Consider the following 16,671-nt stretch of genomic DNA (forward strand, 5'->3'; position numbering starts at 1 on the left):
AAGAAATCCAGGAAATATCTGAAATTGCACCTAGAACAGGAATCAGGTAATATTCTAAATGTACCTGATAGCATTTTAATGGAAATGTTACCAGGGCATACAAACCACCTAAGAGAAAGAGCTGCTCATGAACTGTGGCAGCTGTGCATCTTCATCATCAGCAACATGAAACTTCTGCAAAGCAGCAGCTCAGTGTAAATACCTGATTCTGAGTTTTATTAGAAATTGTAAAACAGCCCATGAACTGTAATGCTCCATGTTTCTGCCATAATTTTCTGAACCTTTCAGTGAATTCAGAAATGTTTCTGTTAAGCATTCCATGACAAGAACAGAAAGAAAACCATGTTGTTTTGGGCTAAAATATTGACATTCTTTTCAATACAGCTAAGAAATAAACTAGTATGTAGTTAAACATAAATAGGACAAAGTGAAGAATACATATTTGCTCTTCTTTAACAAAGACATTAAAAATTACTATTATTAGTTCATTTTATTATAAACACAACACAATAATAATAAATGATTGCACAATTCTCTCCAGTAATTCATACTACACAGAATTACTGAATTTATTGAAGAGTAAGACCTCATATACACTTGGTTGATACCAGACAATTTGCACTGAAATTTGAAAGCTATGCACTAAGAAAGAAAGAAAGGACAAACAGCCTTTCTAAGACATTATTTCAATAAACGTCTGTGAAGGCCTGCTGTAACTTTTTATTTTATTGCTGACTTCAAAGCATGGGATTTCTCTTAGCACTTTTTAAATGAATCAAGTATCACACAAAATGCAAGCTGTGTAATTATATTGTTTTAACACTACATTCAGTTTACCTTTAGTTTTCGTCTTGCATTGAATTTTCTCAACTGTTCTACTGTTTCTGGAAGATGAATCTTGTATGCATAGCGATCTCTCTCCTTGAAAAACCCCACAAAAAACAAACCAAAAGAACATTAAATACAAGCTTTTAATATCCTCTTGACACTAAGAAACCAGACAAGAAAAGTAACAGCTTATAAATATCCTAAGGACAATGAGGAGTTGTTGCAACTTAAGGAAAACTTCCAGAAATTAAGAGGGATTAAAGTACTTGGACAGAATTCCTAATCTGGCCCAAGGATATTTTCTTTTTGTAATTGTTTCCCACCTTGTAGTAAGACCCCAGTCTTTTGTTTTACTGTTGTGCTGTCAGTCTGTGTCTAGCACTGAACTTTGAAGCAGAAAGTAGTTCTGGTTTTTGGAATTCACAAACCTCAGTGAAGGAACATGCTCAAGCATTCTTTAACAGGGTGCTGGATACTTCAGGTGAGTTTGGGAGGTGGGGTACATGTCCAACAGGGCAGGAAGTGCCAACCCAATGCCAGCCAGGGGATGGTACAGAAAGAATTCTTCATTGTAGGTGCAGATGAAAAATGTGCCAATGAACAATTGCAGCAACAGAAGGGACAAAACTTGCAGCAGCCATCTACCTTTTCCCCCTGAAGCTATATAAAATCATTAATATAATGTGTTTATCACATTCCTCTCCTGAATCAGAGTGAAACCACAGCAGTCCCTCTATGGCACTAAAGATGTCTCTGTCTCATGCTGTATTTACTCCTGTCTATAAATGGTTTAGAAAGCTCTGAGTCAGCAGAGAGGGCAGTTTATTGTAGGCAAAAATGAGAGGAATGACTGGTAGAATGCCTGGCAAACAAAGCTGTCATAAACTAAACCATGTGACTTCCAACAAATAACAACATGACCAGAAAGAGACCACAGACACCAAAAGTGCAAAGCTGCATAGACAGAGTTTGCACATGCACATTAGAGAATTGTCCTTTTAATAAACCTAATTAGCTCAGTTGCTCAAACAATAAAAAATTACAGGTTTTCTGCCAAAATGACCCTCAACCAAGCTTTAGCATCTCAAAGTAGGTATGCTCTCAAAGTAAAAAAGTCCAATTACAAGCAGGTAAAACCAGGTCACCTGTGTTTGTATTGCATTCGTGTTCATTTCCATACCCTTTGATATTTGATACACTACATATATCCCAGACCAACAGACACAACTTTGGCTCTTTTTGAGTATAATGGTTTGAACCTGAAGTTTCCCAACACACAGAAGAGCTGTCTAGATTCTTAACCACTGCCATTTCTGAGAGGTGAACACACTTCTGACCTCTTCTGATAAGTTAGGCAATTCTCCAGCTTGGAATACGAGAGTCAGAGGCAGGAAGAGAGCAGAGAAACAGAAGAGTGACTCCATTCACAGGTGGTTACACCATTTTTACTTGGAGAGAGAAGAGCATATGATCCTGTTCTTCCTAGGTTCTTTCTTTGTGGTTCTTTGTGGGTTTCTCTTTGTCTCATGTAGAGCATAAAGAGAATCCAGCAGCAGACACCTATCAGCTCCCTTTCAAAATAGGTGCCCTGTTTAAGTTAATGATTTTATGACTTCTTCTACCCAGGACACCCACAATAGAAAAGCAAAGGATAACTAAGAAAATAGTTAATTAATTGGCTTCTGCCAAAGCAAATACAGTGTTCTGAACCAGCACTTTTCACCTTTTAATTCTGCAGCACAACCCATCATTCCCCAACCCCAATGTTCAGCACATACTAGTGATGGACTGCTGAGGAGCTACAGGTGTATTTTCTCCTGCTCTTGTTGTAAACCTTCAGTGTGCAGCAACTACTCTTCCACTGGCTTAAAGTGTGCTGTAATTCTGCCATCACTGAAAAATAGTTTGATTACCAGATGTCATATAATTTTATGCAGTCACAGTGGCCCTGGAGCAACACTCCCCTACTTCCTTCCCTTTTGGTGGGACATTTTCAAGAATCTAATGTAAGGAAGCAGCACAGTTCAGTAGCATAACCTACAGCAGTAGAGTGCTTGGCTACATGAGTAACAGGAAAGAGGTTTAGATATGACTGAACAAATTTAGATATGACTGAGCAAAAAGGAGATCAGAAATTACTTCTCTAGAGTTTGAGTGCCACAGAAAGACACATGAACACCTTCTTTAAGCTTTATGCTGTGCAGCCCTACTCCCTGCACTCTGGTGCTGCTGAAGATGTCCAACTGAATTTGCTCTTAAGCAAGGGTTTAAGCCTGGCAATTATCAAAATCTCAGGCTCTAATCCTAGAAAGCATTTAAAGCACGTTATCCCACATTTTGTACAGTTCATGTCTACTTTGAAAAGCTCAGAAAAACAAAGAAATCCATGTTTTTCTCCCTTAAATAGGAAAGTAGCATGCAAACAGCTGCTTATACTACCTTTAACCAGGGGTGATTCAGTGCTTCATACACTGTTATCCTCTCTGCTGGATCCAGCATAAGCATGCGGCGCACCAGATCTTTGGCACTTTCAGAAATATGGCTCCATTGCCTAGGATTCATCTGATTATGAGCAAGAAAGAAAAATTAAATTAGTAGTAATAAGAATGGAGAAAAGAACCTAGTGTTTATCTGCAATAATTACAGAGATTTAACAGTGGTTGGTGCTTGCAAACATTTCCATGTAATGAACGTAAAAGGAAATTTCTAAGGGTTTTAATAACTTGTAAAAATGGAACACTAGGTGCTACGGAAAAGGCACAAAAATTGAAAACATAAACCCTGACACGTCCTTAGTATTATGTATAATCACAGTTTAATTTCTACCTGCTCTACATTCTGCTCAGATAAAACTGACCATTCACTAGACAAAGCAAAAAATAATTAAGCTCTGTTTAATGATGCATATGATAAATGCACATTAAATTAAATCTATCCCTGAAATGAATATGTGGCAAGAGAATTTATCTGTTTCAACCCAAAATTTCATGCCAGTGATTCTGGGTAAGAAGGGAGTAAGAGAATGCCTGTTGTGAACTTCTCTGGTGCTGAAGGTGCTATGGACAATGGTTTTTCCCAATAAATTCCTTTCAACTTCACAACAGGTCAAGTTTCTCCACCAGGAAAAGGAAAATGTCCTTTTCCTTCCTTTCCACAGGAAAGCATAAAAGGACAAGGCAATACCAGCAATTGTAACACTTTCAGAGCAGAACTTTATCTTTAGGAGATACAATGTGAAGGATGATTTAGAATATAGTTCCATTTTGTGGATATACACAGGTTTGTGCCCAACCAGTCAAAATGATGGACACCTGATAAAATCATACCAAAGTAAGAAAATTCCTTATCTTTAAGGTATTTCTAGTATTTTTTAAAATTATGAAGAAGCTATGTTTTATTTAGATGATAGAAAGCTAATTTTACAAAGTACTAAATGCAAATTCAAAATTATGACCAGACTCTTTTCAATGTTACAATCTGGTTATTTAAAGAGATCCATTTTATTTAAAATTGGTCTTTATAAAAAATGGTAAAGACTAAATGAATTGGGGCACTCAGCAATGTTATCTGGCTATGAAATGCACACTTATAGCTGTGACTTAATTTATTTTTCAGCTCTAATGAAATGAAGTGAATTGCAAATTTGACAGGATTTTCACTGAACAGACAAATTACTGTGGAAACAGGAACAGAAAAGGAACTAAGGGGACACAATGTACTGGTTGTAACTTTTTTTTTAAAAAAGAGAAGTTAACTTGTTAAGAGATTCCATAAAGAAATCTTCCTTAAAGTGAAATCTTCCATAAAGTATCAGTCTGTGCAATCTCAAAACTAGTGCCATGAAGAAACGCTGCTGTTTCTAGGATTGTAAAATTTAAGAAATGAAATATGTGCTCCTGACCAAGAACAGTAACACTGTTGTCTATCACATTTTAGCAGGCTGTTAAGGTGATATAATAAATCAGACTATCAGACAGCTTTGGGAGTTTCCATTTGCAATTTGCTAATGCACAGCTCATGTATGACCTTGGTTCCAAAGCACAGCAAAGCTGATCTTAGGCAAACCCACAGAAACAGTGAAGTTGCAGCTTTAAATTTGTCTCCACAATGGTCTGCGGGCTGATGCTGTGACAGCTTCTCTTGTGTGCACTGACCTGCCCTTGGTTGTGAGTGGCTCCTGTGAATCATCAGCTGCACTTGACTGCACACTGTACTAAGAAGAAAAATGCCAGCCTGCATTTGTAAAATAACATGAATTTTGTTTTAAATTGAGGCAGTATGATGATGATGATGAATGCTTATGACAACTCTATTAGTTGAGCAAAAATATTAAATGTCTAATAAATCTGAGGATACAGTATGTTCTAATTCACAGCTAAACCTCTTGTCTTCCTGCTGGGCTCAATGTACAGCCAGGGGCTGGTTGTAACACCCATTTATTATTTCATCTGAGCAAATATTTCCATATTCTAATTCCTAACAATGATACAAAACACAAGACAGACCAGGGAGGAGAAAATCATCTCTCTTCCTGTGCATCAGATATCCTTAAGCTTTAAATTCATATCAGAATAAATACAAACATCAACTTTCAGAAATGTTACCAACAGAGCTCATCTCACAGGAAAAGGATTCATGTATGCTGTCATTTACCTTGTATTTGCCTTTAATAATGCCTTCAAATAATCTTTCCTTGGTTCCATAAAAAGGCAAACAACCACTTAGCAGGATAAACAGGATCACACCACAACCCCAAACATCTACAGGCTTCCCATATGGTTCTCTTTTTACCACTTCTGGAGCCATAAAGTGAGGTGTTCCTACACGTCCTAAATGGAAATAAAAAGAAAATTGAGTCAAAGTGATGTGTGTCAAACATGGAAATGAAGAATATCACTGCATTAAACAAAACCAGTTTTAATACATTTTGTTCATGGTTTAAAGCTTTTAACACAATTCTTTTTACCTTAAGTTTATATTTTTATATATATGTAGTGAGATAAATCAGCATTTTCCCTTTTCCTTAATTTTTACTTTTATAAATTGAGGAATAGTCTACCCAACCTGGCAGAATGTGGAACATGATTTTAAGAGCACTGGGATTCTTCAGTCAAACTTGCCATATAAAAGTAAACCCATCATTTTGAAACAGGAATTATTTAGAGAGCAAATACAAAGATACTGTAGAGGTCTAGCCACACTGATAACTTGAAAAAGCTGCATCTACTTGGCAAGAGCAGGGTTTAGTCTGATGCTCTGCCCATACCTTGGCTGGTCTACTGAAACTGCCAGCAAAAATGCAAAATGCCAGCAACTGTGTTATTCATTTATTTGAAGAGGGCATTATCTTACTGGAGATGAAAAGATAATGCTAATTTGTTTCACAAAGTGCTTTCATTGAGTGTAATTAATGTTTTCCTATGAAAATAGCATTTATTTAGTACCAACTGATCTTTTGAGCAGATAAAACTGATTAGAATAACTTCATTCAATTTCTATATAACACATTAAGCCAAATAAAAGCAATGAACATTTTACCTCTCCTTATAAACGTTTCCCATTGTAAAGAATTTTGTTTCCATTGCAAAAATTAAGCTTGGAATGCTCAGGTTCTCACTGACACTTATAAACATTGTAGTCTTTGGACTACCCTGGTTCCACCAAGTACCAACAGAAGAAAAAGAACATCAGTGTGCAAACTTTCACCACTAATACCTCCTTCATAAATTATTGCTGCTTACTACAGTGGATTTCAGAGGCTCCATTGCAGGCCTGCAGCACCTGCTGGTGAGGAGAGCCTAAAATGCAGCCCAGAGGATCCAAGGTGTTTGCAGGGCACATATTTAACTCAGTCTTGTCTTTGTAAAGAGACTCCTGCTTGATTAACCAGTCCTGCTCACCCTCTGCATGGGAGTCAGCTAAGTCACAGCACTCAGAACAAACACCTGGGGGACCATTTGGACGTGGCTTCCTCAGTAAAGACCATCCTTTGGTTATCCCACCTAATCCAGGAATATGATCTGACATGTTATTTTAATTAATCCTTTTTTGCACTGAAAGGATTAAAATATTGTCAGAAAGCCAGCAGCTTTTCAACCATACTCTTCAGAAAAAACACCACCATTGTCAAACTTCTTCACATGGCTTTCTATTAAACCCCAGTTTATCAGGGAATTCCCCTGCCAAACAAATGCTAGGGATCTGTCTGTGACAAAGGGATGTTACCTCATCACTAGGCTAGGCTGCATCTTAAAAAGTCCCTGTAGCCCAGGCTGACCTGACAGCAAAGGGGAAGCTCCTTCCTGAGCTAAAAAAGAATAAACCACCAAGATGCAACAAGTCCAGCATCATCCTTCGTATCACAGGGGAGGGAGGAGGAAGGATATTTAGTCTGGACAGAGAAAGAGATGCACATGGGGAAAGATGACTCATTCTTCTTGTGGGATGTACACACTTTGTAGATGTATGGCATAATTTCAGCCTGAGAAACCTCAAAGCCAAATCTCCAAGATAACATATATGAGGTACAGAATGATCTCCTTAAATGACTCTCTCTCTTTTAGATGCCTGGTGGCAGGGAAGACAAAAAAAAAGGGAAATCATAAACACTCATCCAGTATGCATAACTTGCTGTGATTTTTTTTTTGCCTTTTTTATTTGACTAAAGATTTATATATATAAAGTTTCATCTTTTTTTCCCCCTTTGGATGCCATCATTGGTGACAGGAAAAGCATCAACATTTCCAGCTCTGCAGCAGGTTATGCCTGTGCATAAGCAGTAACACCTGCCTGTTCAAAGAGCATTTTTCTATCCCTGAAACTGCTCACGTGATCTTCGTGGTGTACCTACCATAGACTGGAAACCTCTAACTCAGGAGATCATCAGAGACCACAGAGCAGACTGGCTTACCCAAGTCTTATTTGTTCTGAGTGAGAACTTCCTGAGACTTGGGTGCAAAGGAACCTATTTGCAATTTTGGACTAGGTGTAACCTTTCTTGCTCGTTGAAAAAAAAAAAAATCTTTTGTGGTACTAAAGCAAACTTAAATATTTTTCATCAATACAAATGGAAAATAGTATATTCTGTGAAAATTCTACCTTCGCATCATACTTTATAATAGCTGTTATAAAATCTGACAAGTGTTGAAAAGAGGGATTACTCCAAAGACAAACAGGAGAAATCACCAGAAGACAAAATATCACATGGGGTAACAAGCTACTTAAAAGAGGCATTAAGGTACAGTTGTTTGAATAAAGTAGCTAATGAAATAATGAACCTTTCAAATTATATCTAAGTTGAGTTAATGTGTATTTTCAACAATTATGTACACCCCTCTCAGCTCAGGAACTTTCTGTGGTTTCAGTAAGAAATTGCAGAGGTGAACATGATACAAAAAAGACTGTGTGCTGTAAGAACACTTAAAGGTTTTGGGTTTTGGCTTTGGGTTTTTTTGGTCAAGGCACTTAAGTCTGCTGTGCATTTCGGTGAAGGGTAACCTACAGAACATCTTGTGTCCATGCAAACAATTACATTTTCTCCTGGTGTAAATAGTGCATTTAGCAGCAACACATGCTATAAAAGCAATCCAATAGCATGATGGAGTGCAGGAATTTAGGTGTCAAGGTGCTGGCGCTGGGACTGCAGGGGTGGTCTCTGTCAGGAGGGGCTGGAGCTGCCCCATGCCAGACACAGACAGTTCCAATGGGATCACTGCAGGACACAGCTCAGCCCAGCAGTCAGGACAGTGGTGTTGCAGGGAAAGTGTGTGCAAGAAAGGGAAAAAAACCTGCCCAGCAAGTGAGTATTTTGGGAACTGCCATTCCCATCCTCCCTGAACCACCTGGGGCTGGGTAGTGCATTAGGAGTAGGGGGGTGAAGCTGAACCTGGGAAGGTGAGGAGAGGAGGTGGTTTAATTTTTGTCTTTGCTTCCCACTATCCAAATCTATTTGATACTTCAAAGCTCTTATTTTGCTTCATCTGGTGACATCAGAATGTGAGGCTGCACCTTCACTTAGTGCTCAAGTGCTCTTACAAACAGACAAGTGATGGTCAAAAACCAGTCCCACTCTGATCATCACACAACTTCTTTCTGGTCCCCTGGAAGTCAGGAGGTGTTTCTTCCATCACAGGAAGAAGAACTTGATCTTTGTTGGCCTGGTCCAAACCCAGGACACAGTAAAAATCCACTCTGATGAACTGCTTGTTATGGAGCAGAAGGAATAGAGTGGTTTAGTAAAAGGAAACACTACACAGCTGTTTAAGTCCCCACCAGGCTGCTGCCAGATGAAAAATGGATGGTACTTAAAAGCAAACTGAAAAATCAAGTGCTACTAAACCCCAATACTTTTAAATTTAAAATGAGAACTCCATAAATACAAAATAAGTGAAAAAGAAAACTAGGCTAGGTTAATGAAATCCTGTCATTTACTACTGCTAGATTAATAATTAGTGGAAACAGAGACAGATTTGGTTTTGTTAATGCTGATTACAAGATCCCAATACTTTAGATGAGGTGGATATTTATGGTGGTGAAAATCACAATTTTATGTCCATGAAAAAGCAAACCCAGAAGAGGCAGAAATGTGACTGGTTGAGATTGAACTGTCCAGTCAAACAGAATAAAAAAATGCATATATATGTGTACATATGTATTGGGATCTTAAAAAGGCTATAGTAGCTTCTGAGCAAGCTGTTACCCTTGTGACCACTCCACTGGATTCATCAAAGGAGCAAATGATGATTTTGAATTTATTCTAAAAACTGACCTGAACAAGGACTATTGAGCTGCACCTTTGAACTGAACTTAGCTCAGGAAAATGAACAAAGTGCACACATGAACACAGGTGGAAAATTTTCCTATGTCAAAACTACAAACACAATCAATAGACAGCAAAGTTATCTAAAATCATGAATATTCACTGCTCTTTAGATCCAATATCACTTCTGCTGAAAATTATTTAGTAGAAAATCTGCCTTCTAAATATGTCCAGTGTAAAATTTAATTCTTCACAACAGCTCAGTTATAAAATCTTTTATAAATTTTCGAATTTTCTTTGGTATTCTGGGAGAAAGTCTGCACCTTTTTGGAGGCAGTTTGAAAAAGAACAATAAGCAAAGGCACTTTTCTCTGAAACACATAACTTCTGCCTTCCACAGGCTTTTTATTCTTTAGATTATAAACACACTCATGGATATATTCAAATGACTGTGCACGAAAAACCAACATTTTAACTTAATACAGATTGCATGCATGCACACAGAGAGGATTTTTAGTTGTATCCATATATGAGAAGAAATCATATGGAAGATTGGAATCAGATTTCTGTCTGTGTGCACTTAGGTTCTTCTTTTCTGTTCTAGAGTGGCATTAACTGAAAATCATCACTATACAAAGACTCAGCAGTGGCATGTAGTGATACCTGCCTCCATCCATTTCACTGTAAATGCCAACATCAAAGTGTTTGCTGAGTTAGGAAGCACTCAGTGCCTGGACAGGTACATCCAGGTTACACTGGATATCTTATTTCTAGAGGTAAACTTTCCTACCAGCCAGTTTTTAAGGCATGTTGGCTGCCTGTAAATTTATAAAGCTGCTAGTTTTGCTGATTTTTCCTGTGGATAAACAGAGAGCTTCAGTCTTCAGGTGCTGTCAATCTGACATCATTTACAAGCACTAAAGATAAATTTTGACTTACCTTTGGTAATTTAGTTTTTATGACTCTTTCCATATTATTCCAGACAATAGGGCTATGCTTTCCACAAGAAGAAGAGTATATACAGAGACCCAATCAGATTTTGTCATCCCTAAGGCAGGGGATTGATGACCAAGATATCAGAAGGAGAGTCTTTCAACAGCAGTAGTATCTGAACGATGTATAAGGAAACAACTGGAACAAATAATTTTTAGGAAAAAAAAATGTGAGGTACTAATAAACATCACCATCTGACCTCTCACAATAGTGTAATAAGAAATATGATCACAAATCAAGGTGTTTCTAAAAGAGTGGGATGTCCAGAATAATGTGGAAGGAATCAAAGAATCACACACAACAGATCAGGTAGGGCAGTACTTTACTACTATTAATTCCTTTCCACATTACTCCAGACAATAGAGATGTTTAAAGCAGGTCTACAGAGAAGATGAGTAGATTAAAAAAAAAAAAAAAAAGTAAAAAAAGGGGCAGAAAAAGGGGCAATTTAGCTTCAGCACAGAAGATTGTCTGAAGAAAATGTGTTTAAAAGATACATCAGCAGACAACTGGACCACTGGATGTGAGTGTCCAGAAAACAAACAAAGCAAAGCTCACATGTTAACGAGACAAACTTTAATTAATTCAATGGCCTTTTCTGCCATAAAACTATGATGGAGGAAGTAAACCTAAATGATTTCTCAACACATTAGCCTCCTATAAACACTCTCAAATCAGCCCAGATGTGAAGTGGAATTTCTGTGAGACAGTAAACCACAGCTGTATCTTTTAAATAAAATGAAGTCCCTTAAAGGCAAAGCTGTGAAGAGACTCACATTTTTTTATTTTTCAGGAAAAAAAAGAAGTGAAAACACTACCCTGTAAGAGAAAGAAGAATAGTAGTGTAGGATCTCAGCTTACAAAATTTTATTTCTCTTTGGAAAACAAATGAAAGCTTTGAAATACCAATCAGACACTGTTGATGAAAAGGAAAAAGCATCTGTGTAGTCTAAAAATGTCCTCCAACATTAAAACAAAAAATGTTTTCTAACCTGGCATTTATAAAACCACCAAGATTCAGTTTGGGGATGCACTGGAGATGTTGCCCAGAGAGGGGACAGATGCTCCACCCCTGGAGACATTCAAGATCAGGTTGCTCTGAGCAACCTCATCTAGTGGAAGATGTTCTGCTCCTAGCAGGGGATTGGACTGGATGAGCTTTAAAGGTCCCTTTTCAACCCAACCATTCTATGATCATTTTTACATTGATGAGAACAAAACAAAAAGTAAGGAACTCTAAAAAATTCTGCCCCTCTTCCCCCCATATTACAGTCTTAATTAGAGGGAAATTTATGGCAATGCCTTCCTTTGCTGTTTTTGTACTAAGTCTGAAAACACAGTTCACAAGGAACTAAAAGCATTTAGTATTTATGTGCTGTACTGCTACTAAGAACACATAAGATGTCTTCTAATAAGATGATAATTTACATTAGGATACTACAGGATTCTGAGGCAGCCTAGGGCGTATAACTAATAATATATGAAAATTAATACTGGACTGGATTAGCATTATGGTATCTGTGACATTTTGCTGCTGAAGATAAAATGTGAAAGGCAGTTAACTCTCCCCAGATAAAGAACCTCATCATACTTAGGTCTATACAGTTGTCTTTGCACTAGTTGAAACCAGGAGAAATTAAGTAGATTAAGTGAAGGAAATATCAATTGTGAACTCAATGCTTTTTGTTCCTTCAGACTTTTATACCATATATTAGCTAAAACTCGCAGGATGTAGCACCTAAGATATTTGACACCAGATAAATCTGATGTCACATTTAAGAAAATACGGTGACAATTCATACTATGGTCTGCAAGAAAAACTCTTCAAGAAAGGAGACAAATTATAATGTGAGATTAGTCTGTTAAATCACTGACTTCCCAGAGGTTCTACTACTCCAGCTGCATCATAACAATGCAACACAGACTGTTACTGTCTTATGGAACTGCTCTGTTCCTTAAAGGAATTCACTTATAAATGATGATGATCTCTAACTCCTGTGAATACTGCCAGAGTTCCTTTATAAAGTTCCTATTTCAAGGCTTCAAGTGAAACCTGTAGCACAATTTTCCACTTCTGATCATGAGAACTGAAGCAAAAAGAGACCTTCAGAGATTGGTAGCTCATGAAACCTACTTCCTCTAGCTCAGATGATAACACATGATTCTTAGCCACTTATTGCAGCTTACAGCCAAATGGAGTGGAACAAAGAATATTTCCTTACACTTTCCCCTCTGGCCTTATGAAGAAATGAGTTATAGCTATGTATTTTTTTTTTTTTGTACTTTATTTTACTTACATTAAGTAAATAATAACTAATAATTGAAATTTCTTAAAAATAATGTCAACTGAGTTGTTAGCTGATAAAATACAGTCACTCCTAAAATCTCCTCCATACACATTTTCATCAATGACATCTAGTATGATGTCACAGCTTGTTCTCATGATCTCTCTTACACTTCTGTAAAACAGCCATTTACCTGCTTAAAAGAAAGAACCTTGTAGTTACAATCCTTCTGAACTTCACAAGTCTGTCTTCGAACCTACTTCAGAACATTTTAATACCTGGGGTTTAATTTAACTTCACTACAAAAATCCTTCCTCAGCAATTTATGCACACTCTGATAAAGATGCCTTTGTCAAGTCAAAAAATGTTACAGTCCTGAGCAAAGCAAAAGCTCTAAGCTTGAAGGCTGGCTTCAAACACACTGAGGAAGAAAATTCCCTTTTAGTTTGTCTTCTGGGGCTACACAGAATCTGGGATTGCAAGGCACAGGTGTACAGAAGTAGGAAAAACAGCACAAACAAAGCACAGGGAACTTCAGGTCAGTAAAATTAACTTGATAATAGATAGATTTTATTTAATAGAGAATGTCTTTTTTTATGTACTAACCACCAAACTGCCATGCTAAAAGGGAAATGATGCCATGCTAAAAGGGAAAGAATTGACTATGTCAAGAGAATCAATGTTTTCCACTAAAAATTAGAAAAGCAATGTGAAAGTGAACAAGTTGGTTATGATGCTGCTCCAACTTCTCTATTTGGAGAGTTTCTACTTTTTTGTTATGAAACAATTGAGAAATAAGAAGTGCCTGTAAATTATTGTTACTATCATGACAGAACTTATTCATAGGAATAACACCTTTAAACAAATGTGTAGATAAACACTGATTTATAAGAAACTTACAGTCCAGTTCAAACAGCCAGCTTTCATATAACACGTGTTATACTGTAAAACTGAATGTGTAAGACCTTGTCAGTTCTGTGTAGGGAACTTCTAGTAATTTGCCTTCAGGTAGGGTTTTGGCAGAAAAAAGAAGTGCCAGATAACATAGCTTTAAAGCCCAGTTTGGGGTTAAAAGACTGGAATGGAAGATGAGAAGAGAGGAATCTGTTAAGGAGACTTTCCACAGTATATCAATGAAGTGGAATTACATTGGGTATCCCTGAAAATGAGTGGAATTTGAAGCTGAAAGCAACAAGTGCCAATGAAAAGGCTGCAAACTGGAGATGCCAGTTGAGAAAAAGGGGGAAAAAAGTGTGTGAAGCCAGACCAATATGGCAGAAGTTGAGATGGAATAAGCAAAAGATACTGACAAGTATCACAGTGATGAGGTTTGAGATCTTCTGTAAGATCTACAAAGAGAATCCCCAGCACTGATCACTGCTGAAGGCTGAGCACAGGAACAGTGAGTGGGATCACAGCACTGGGAACAGTAACACAAAAGGAAGGCCATGGCAAAATTTGGGAAAAATGCAGTATTTTTTTTTTTTTTTTCCAAAGTTGAACTTGAATGTTTCTTGCTAGACAATTGGTAGTCTGAAAGTACACTGCATCTGACTACCTCCAGAAGAGTGGCTGAAACAGAAGAAGCGGGTAAAGTTGCTCAGCAGAACATAAATAACAAAAATGAGATCATTATAAACAAAAGTGTAGAAACTACCACTAAAAAAAAGCCGTGACTAAGGTATAGATAATTTGAGTAACACAAGAAAAGTAAAGAAAGCAATGACTTTTACTACAGATTAACTGAATGGGTATTTTCTTGGAAAAGATGCCCCTATTTAACAAGATACTTGGATATTTTCATGGTATCAGCAGTATCTGTAAGGAAAGGGAAGCTGTTGATATGTTTATATTTTATTTGCTTTTTATTTTAAAAAACGTACAAAACTCAAATCGACACAGAACATTAAGTTATTAAATTAGGAAATCTGAGATTTTGAAGATGCATGGTACTGAAGAAAGTCACTAATTCTGAAGAAAAAAATATTAAAACTAACAAAATGTTTTGTTGTGATCTCCTACTCTGGCAATGAAAGCATCAGAAAATTGATTGGGTCTTCATCTGTGCAGGCTGATTAAAGCATAACCCTATTGTCTGGAACAATATGGAAGGCAGCTAGAGGAAATAAAATCCACAGAAAACAAAACACAGTCAAAAAATATATATACGTATCAAGATATTGATGTCTTATGCAATAATTACAATGAAATTTCAAAACACAGAAAAGAATCACATGTGAAAACCAGTAAGATTTTGCTATTAAATAGCACAGGATTCCGACAGGAATTGCTTATCAAACAGGGGAGCAGTGACAATGCTGCACTAAGTCCTTACTCAAGTGCTTCAATGACTGCATTTTTATTTTCTTTGCTTTACCAAGCATGGCAGAATTAAGCCAAAGCTCGTATTAAAGTGGAAAATTCTTTGGGTTTTTCCAGTTTTATTTTGACCCAACCAGCATGAGTTCCTGTCAAGTAACATTTAAAGGGATTTAATGCTCAATGTGTGAATGCAGGTTGCAGTCCACTGCCAGTTTTGCTTGGCTGTGTGCATTTACCATGTTAACTGTGTCTTTAGTGAAAGATTATTTTTGAGCTCTTGTTTTGCAGGCCAGGCTGTGTCAGAAGAACAGAACTCTGCAGTACAACATGCACAGTATTAAATAACTTAGAAGGAAAATTTCTTACCTCCAGCAACTAGCCCAGACTCTCCTAACTGAATTGCTACCCCAAAGCCACCAAGCTTTACTGGGGCTGAATTCTCTTTTGAGGCAAGCAGTACACAGTGTGGCTGAAAAGACAAAAATCCAGATGAATTATTACATTGCTTGAGAAAAACAATCTGTATTTTAGAACTTACTTTCATAAATCTGTAAGCAGAGGTTAGATTTTGTTTTTTTAAAAATAATTTCTTAATTTCAGTTATCTCCTTTTCTGGCATGGACTCCTCTTTCTACATTGGCTTCCCATCTACTGCCCCAGGCATAACAAAATCCCTTCAGAACCTACCAGAACTACTAAGGAAAACAAAGTGAAATCATGATAAAATGGAGATAAAAAACTCTCATCTATAATTTCTTACCTGGTATCACTTTTCCTTTTTGTCTTTCACCCTATTAACCCTTACACTGTTTCAATTCCCCAGCTGAAATATCCTGCTTATTATATGTTTTGTGGGGTCTTATCCTTCCCACAGAGAACATAAAACTCTCTTTTGAGCCTTAATCACAGAATTCACTCTGCACTTCTCAAGTGCAGGAAATAAAAGCAACACCCTGGGACATTCCAGTGAGGGATATTCTCATATCCAGTGAGGTTTAGAGGTGTCTAAACTGGATTCCAGCCATAGCCATCTATACACTTCATTTTCCACAAATAAGAGTGAGGTGTCACGAGTAAAAATGAAATAGTATTATACAATAATTCAGATGGGTAGTGACTGCTGTAGGAGAAAGCAACACACGGACAAAATCTATTAGAACACAATTTGGTATTAAATACACGTACCCAAACAACTGCATTTAATTTAGAACTTCCTGCATTTGCTCAAAGCCTCTCTTTTCAACACCATATTATTTAAAATGAAGAACCTCAAATTTGTATACTACTTCCTGAGAATACATTACTGCTTAAATTGCAAAACTAAGAACTCAAAAGATTACACAGGAGCTACCAGAAGTTCAAAGTGACTACTTGTAAAGTCACCATCTCTAGCCACCCATGTCTTTTTGTAAAAGTTTAAATTATATGAGAACAAATATCTTCAAAACAATGTTCTTGAGATCTTCATTAAATTTAGACCTTGTC

At 37.1% G+C, this 16,671-nt stretch overlaps 1 protein-coding gene across 11 annotated transcripts in view; it reads right to left on the reverse strand.

Moving 5' to 3' along the window:
• The window catches only part of CASK (calcium/calmodulin dependent serine protein kinase), a 185,411-nt gene that overhangs the window by 67,447 nt on the left and 101,293 nt on the right, over positions 1–16,671 (reverse strand). For 10 of the 11 annotated variants that reach the window (XM_077781673.1, XM_077781677.1, XM_031507871.2 and 7 more), the window contains exons 6-9: positions 15,553–15,655; positions 5,482–5,657; positions 3,268–3,390; positions 838–921 (exon numbers count right to left, since the gene is read on the reverse strand). In XM_077781673.1, coding sequence (XP_077637799.1) covers positions 838–921; positions 3,268–3,390; positions 5,482–5,657; positions 15,553–15,655 — 486 coding nt within the window. Of the gene's footprint in view, positions 1–837; positions 922–3,267; positions 3,391–5,481; positions 5,658–10,525; positions 10,639–15,552; positions 15,656–16,671 lie in introns of those variants that run through there. The other variant, XM_077781678.1, reaches the window with a different exon arrangement.

Source organism: Lonchura striata, chromosome 2 (genome assembly GCF_046129695.1).
Source record: "Lonchura striata isolate bLonStr1 chromosome 2, bLonStr1.mat, whole genome shotgun sequence".
Lineage (NCBI taxonomy): Eukaryota > Metazoa > Chordata > Aves > Passeriformes > Estrildidae > Lonchura > Lonchura striata.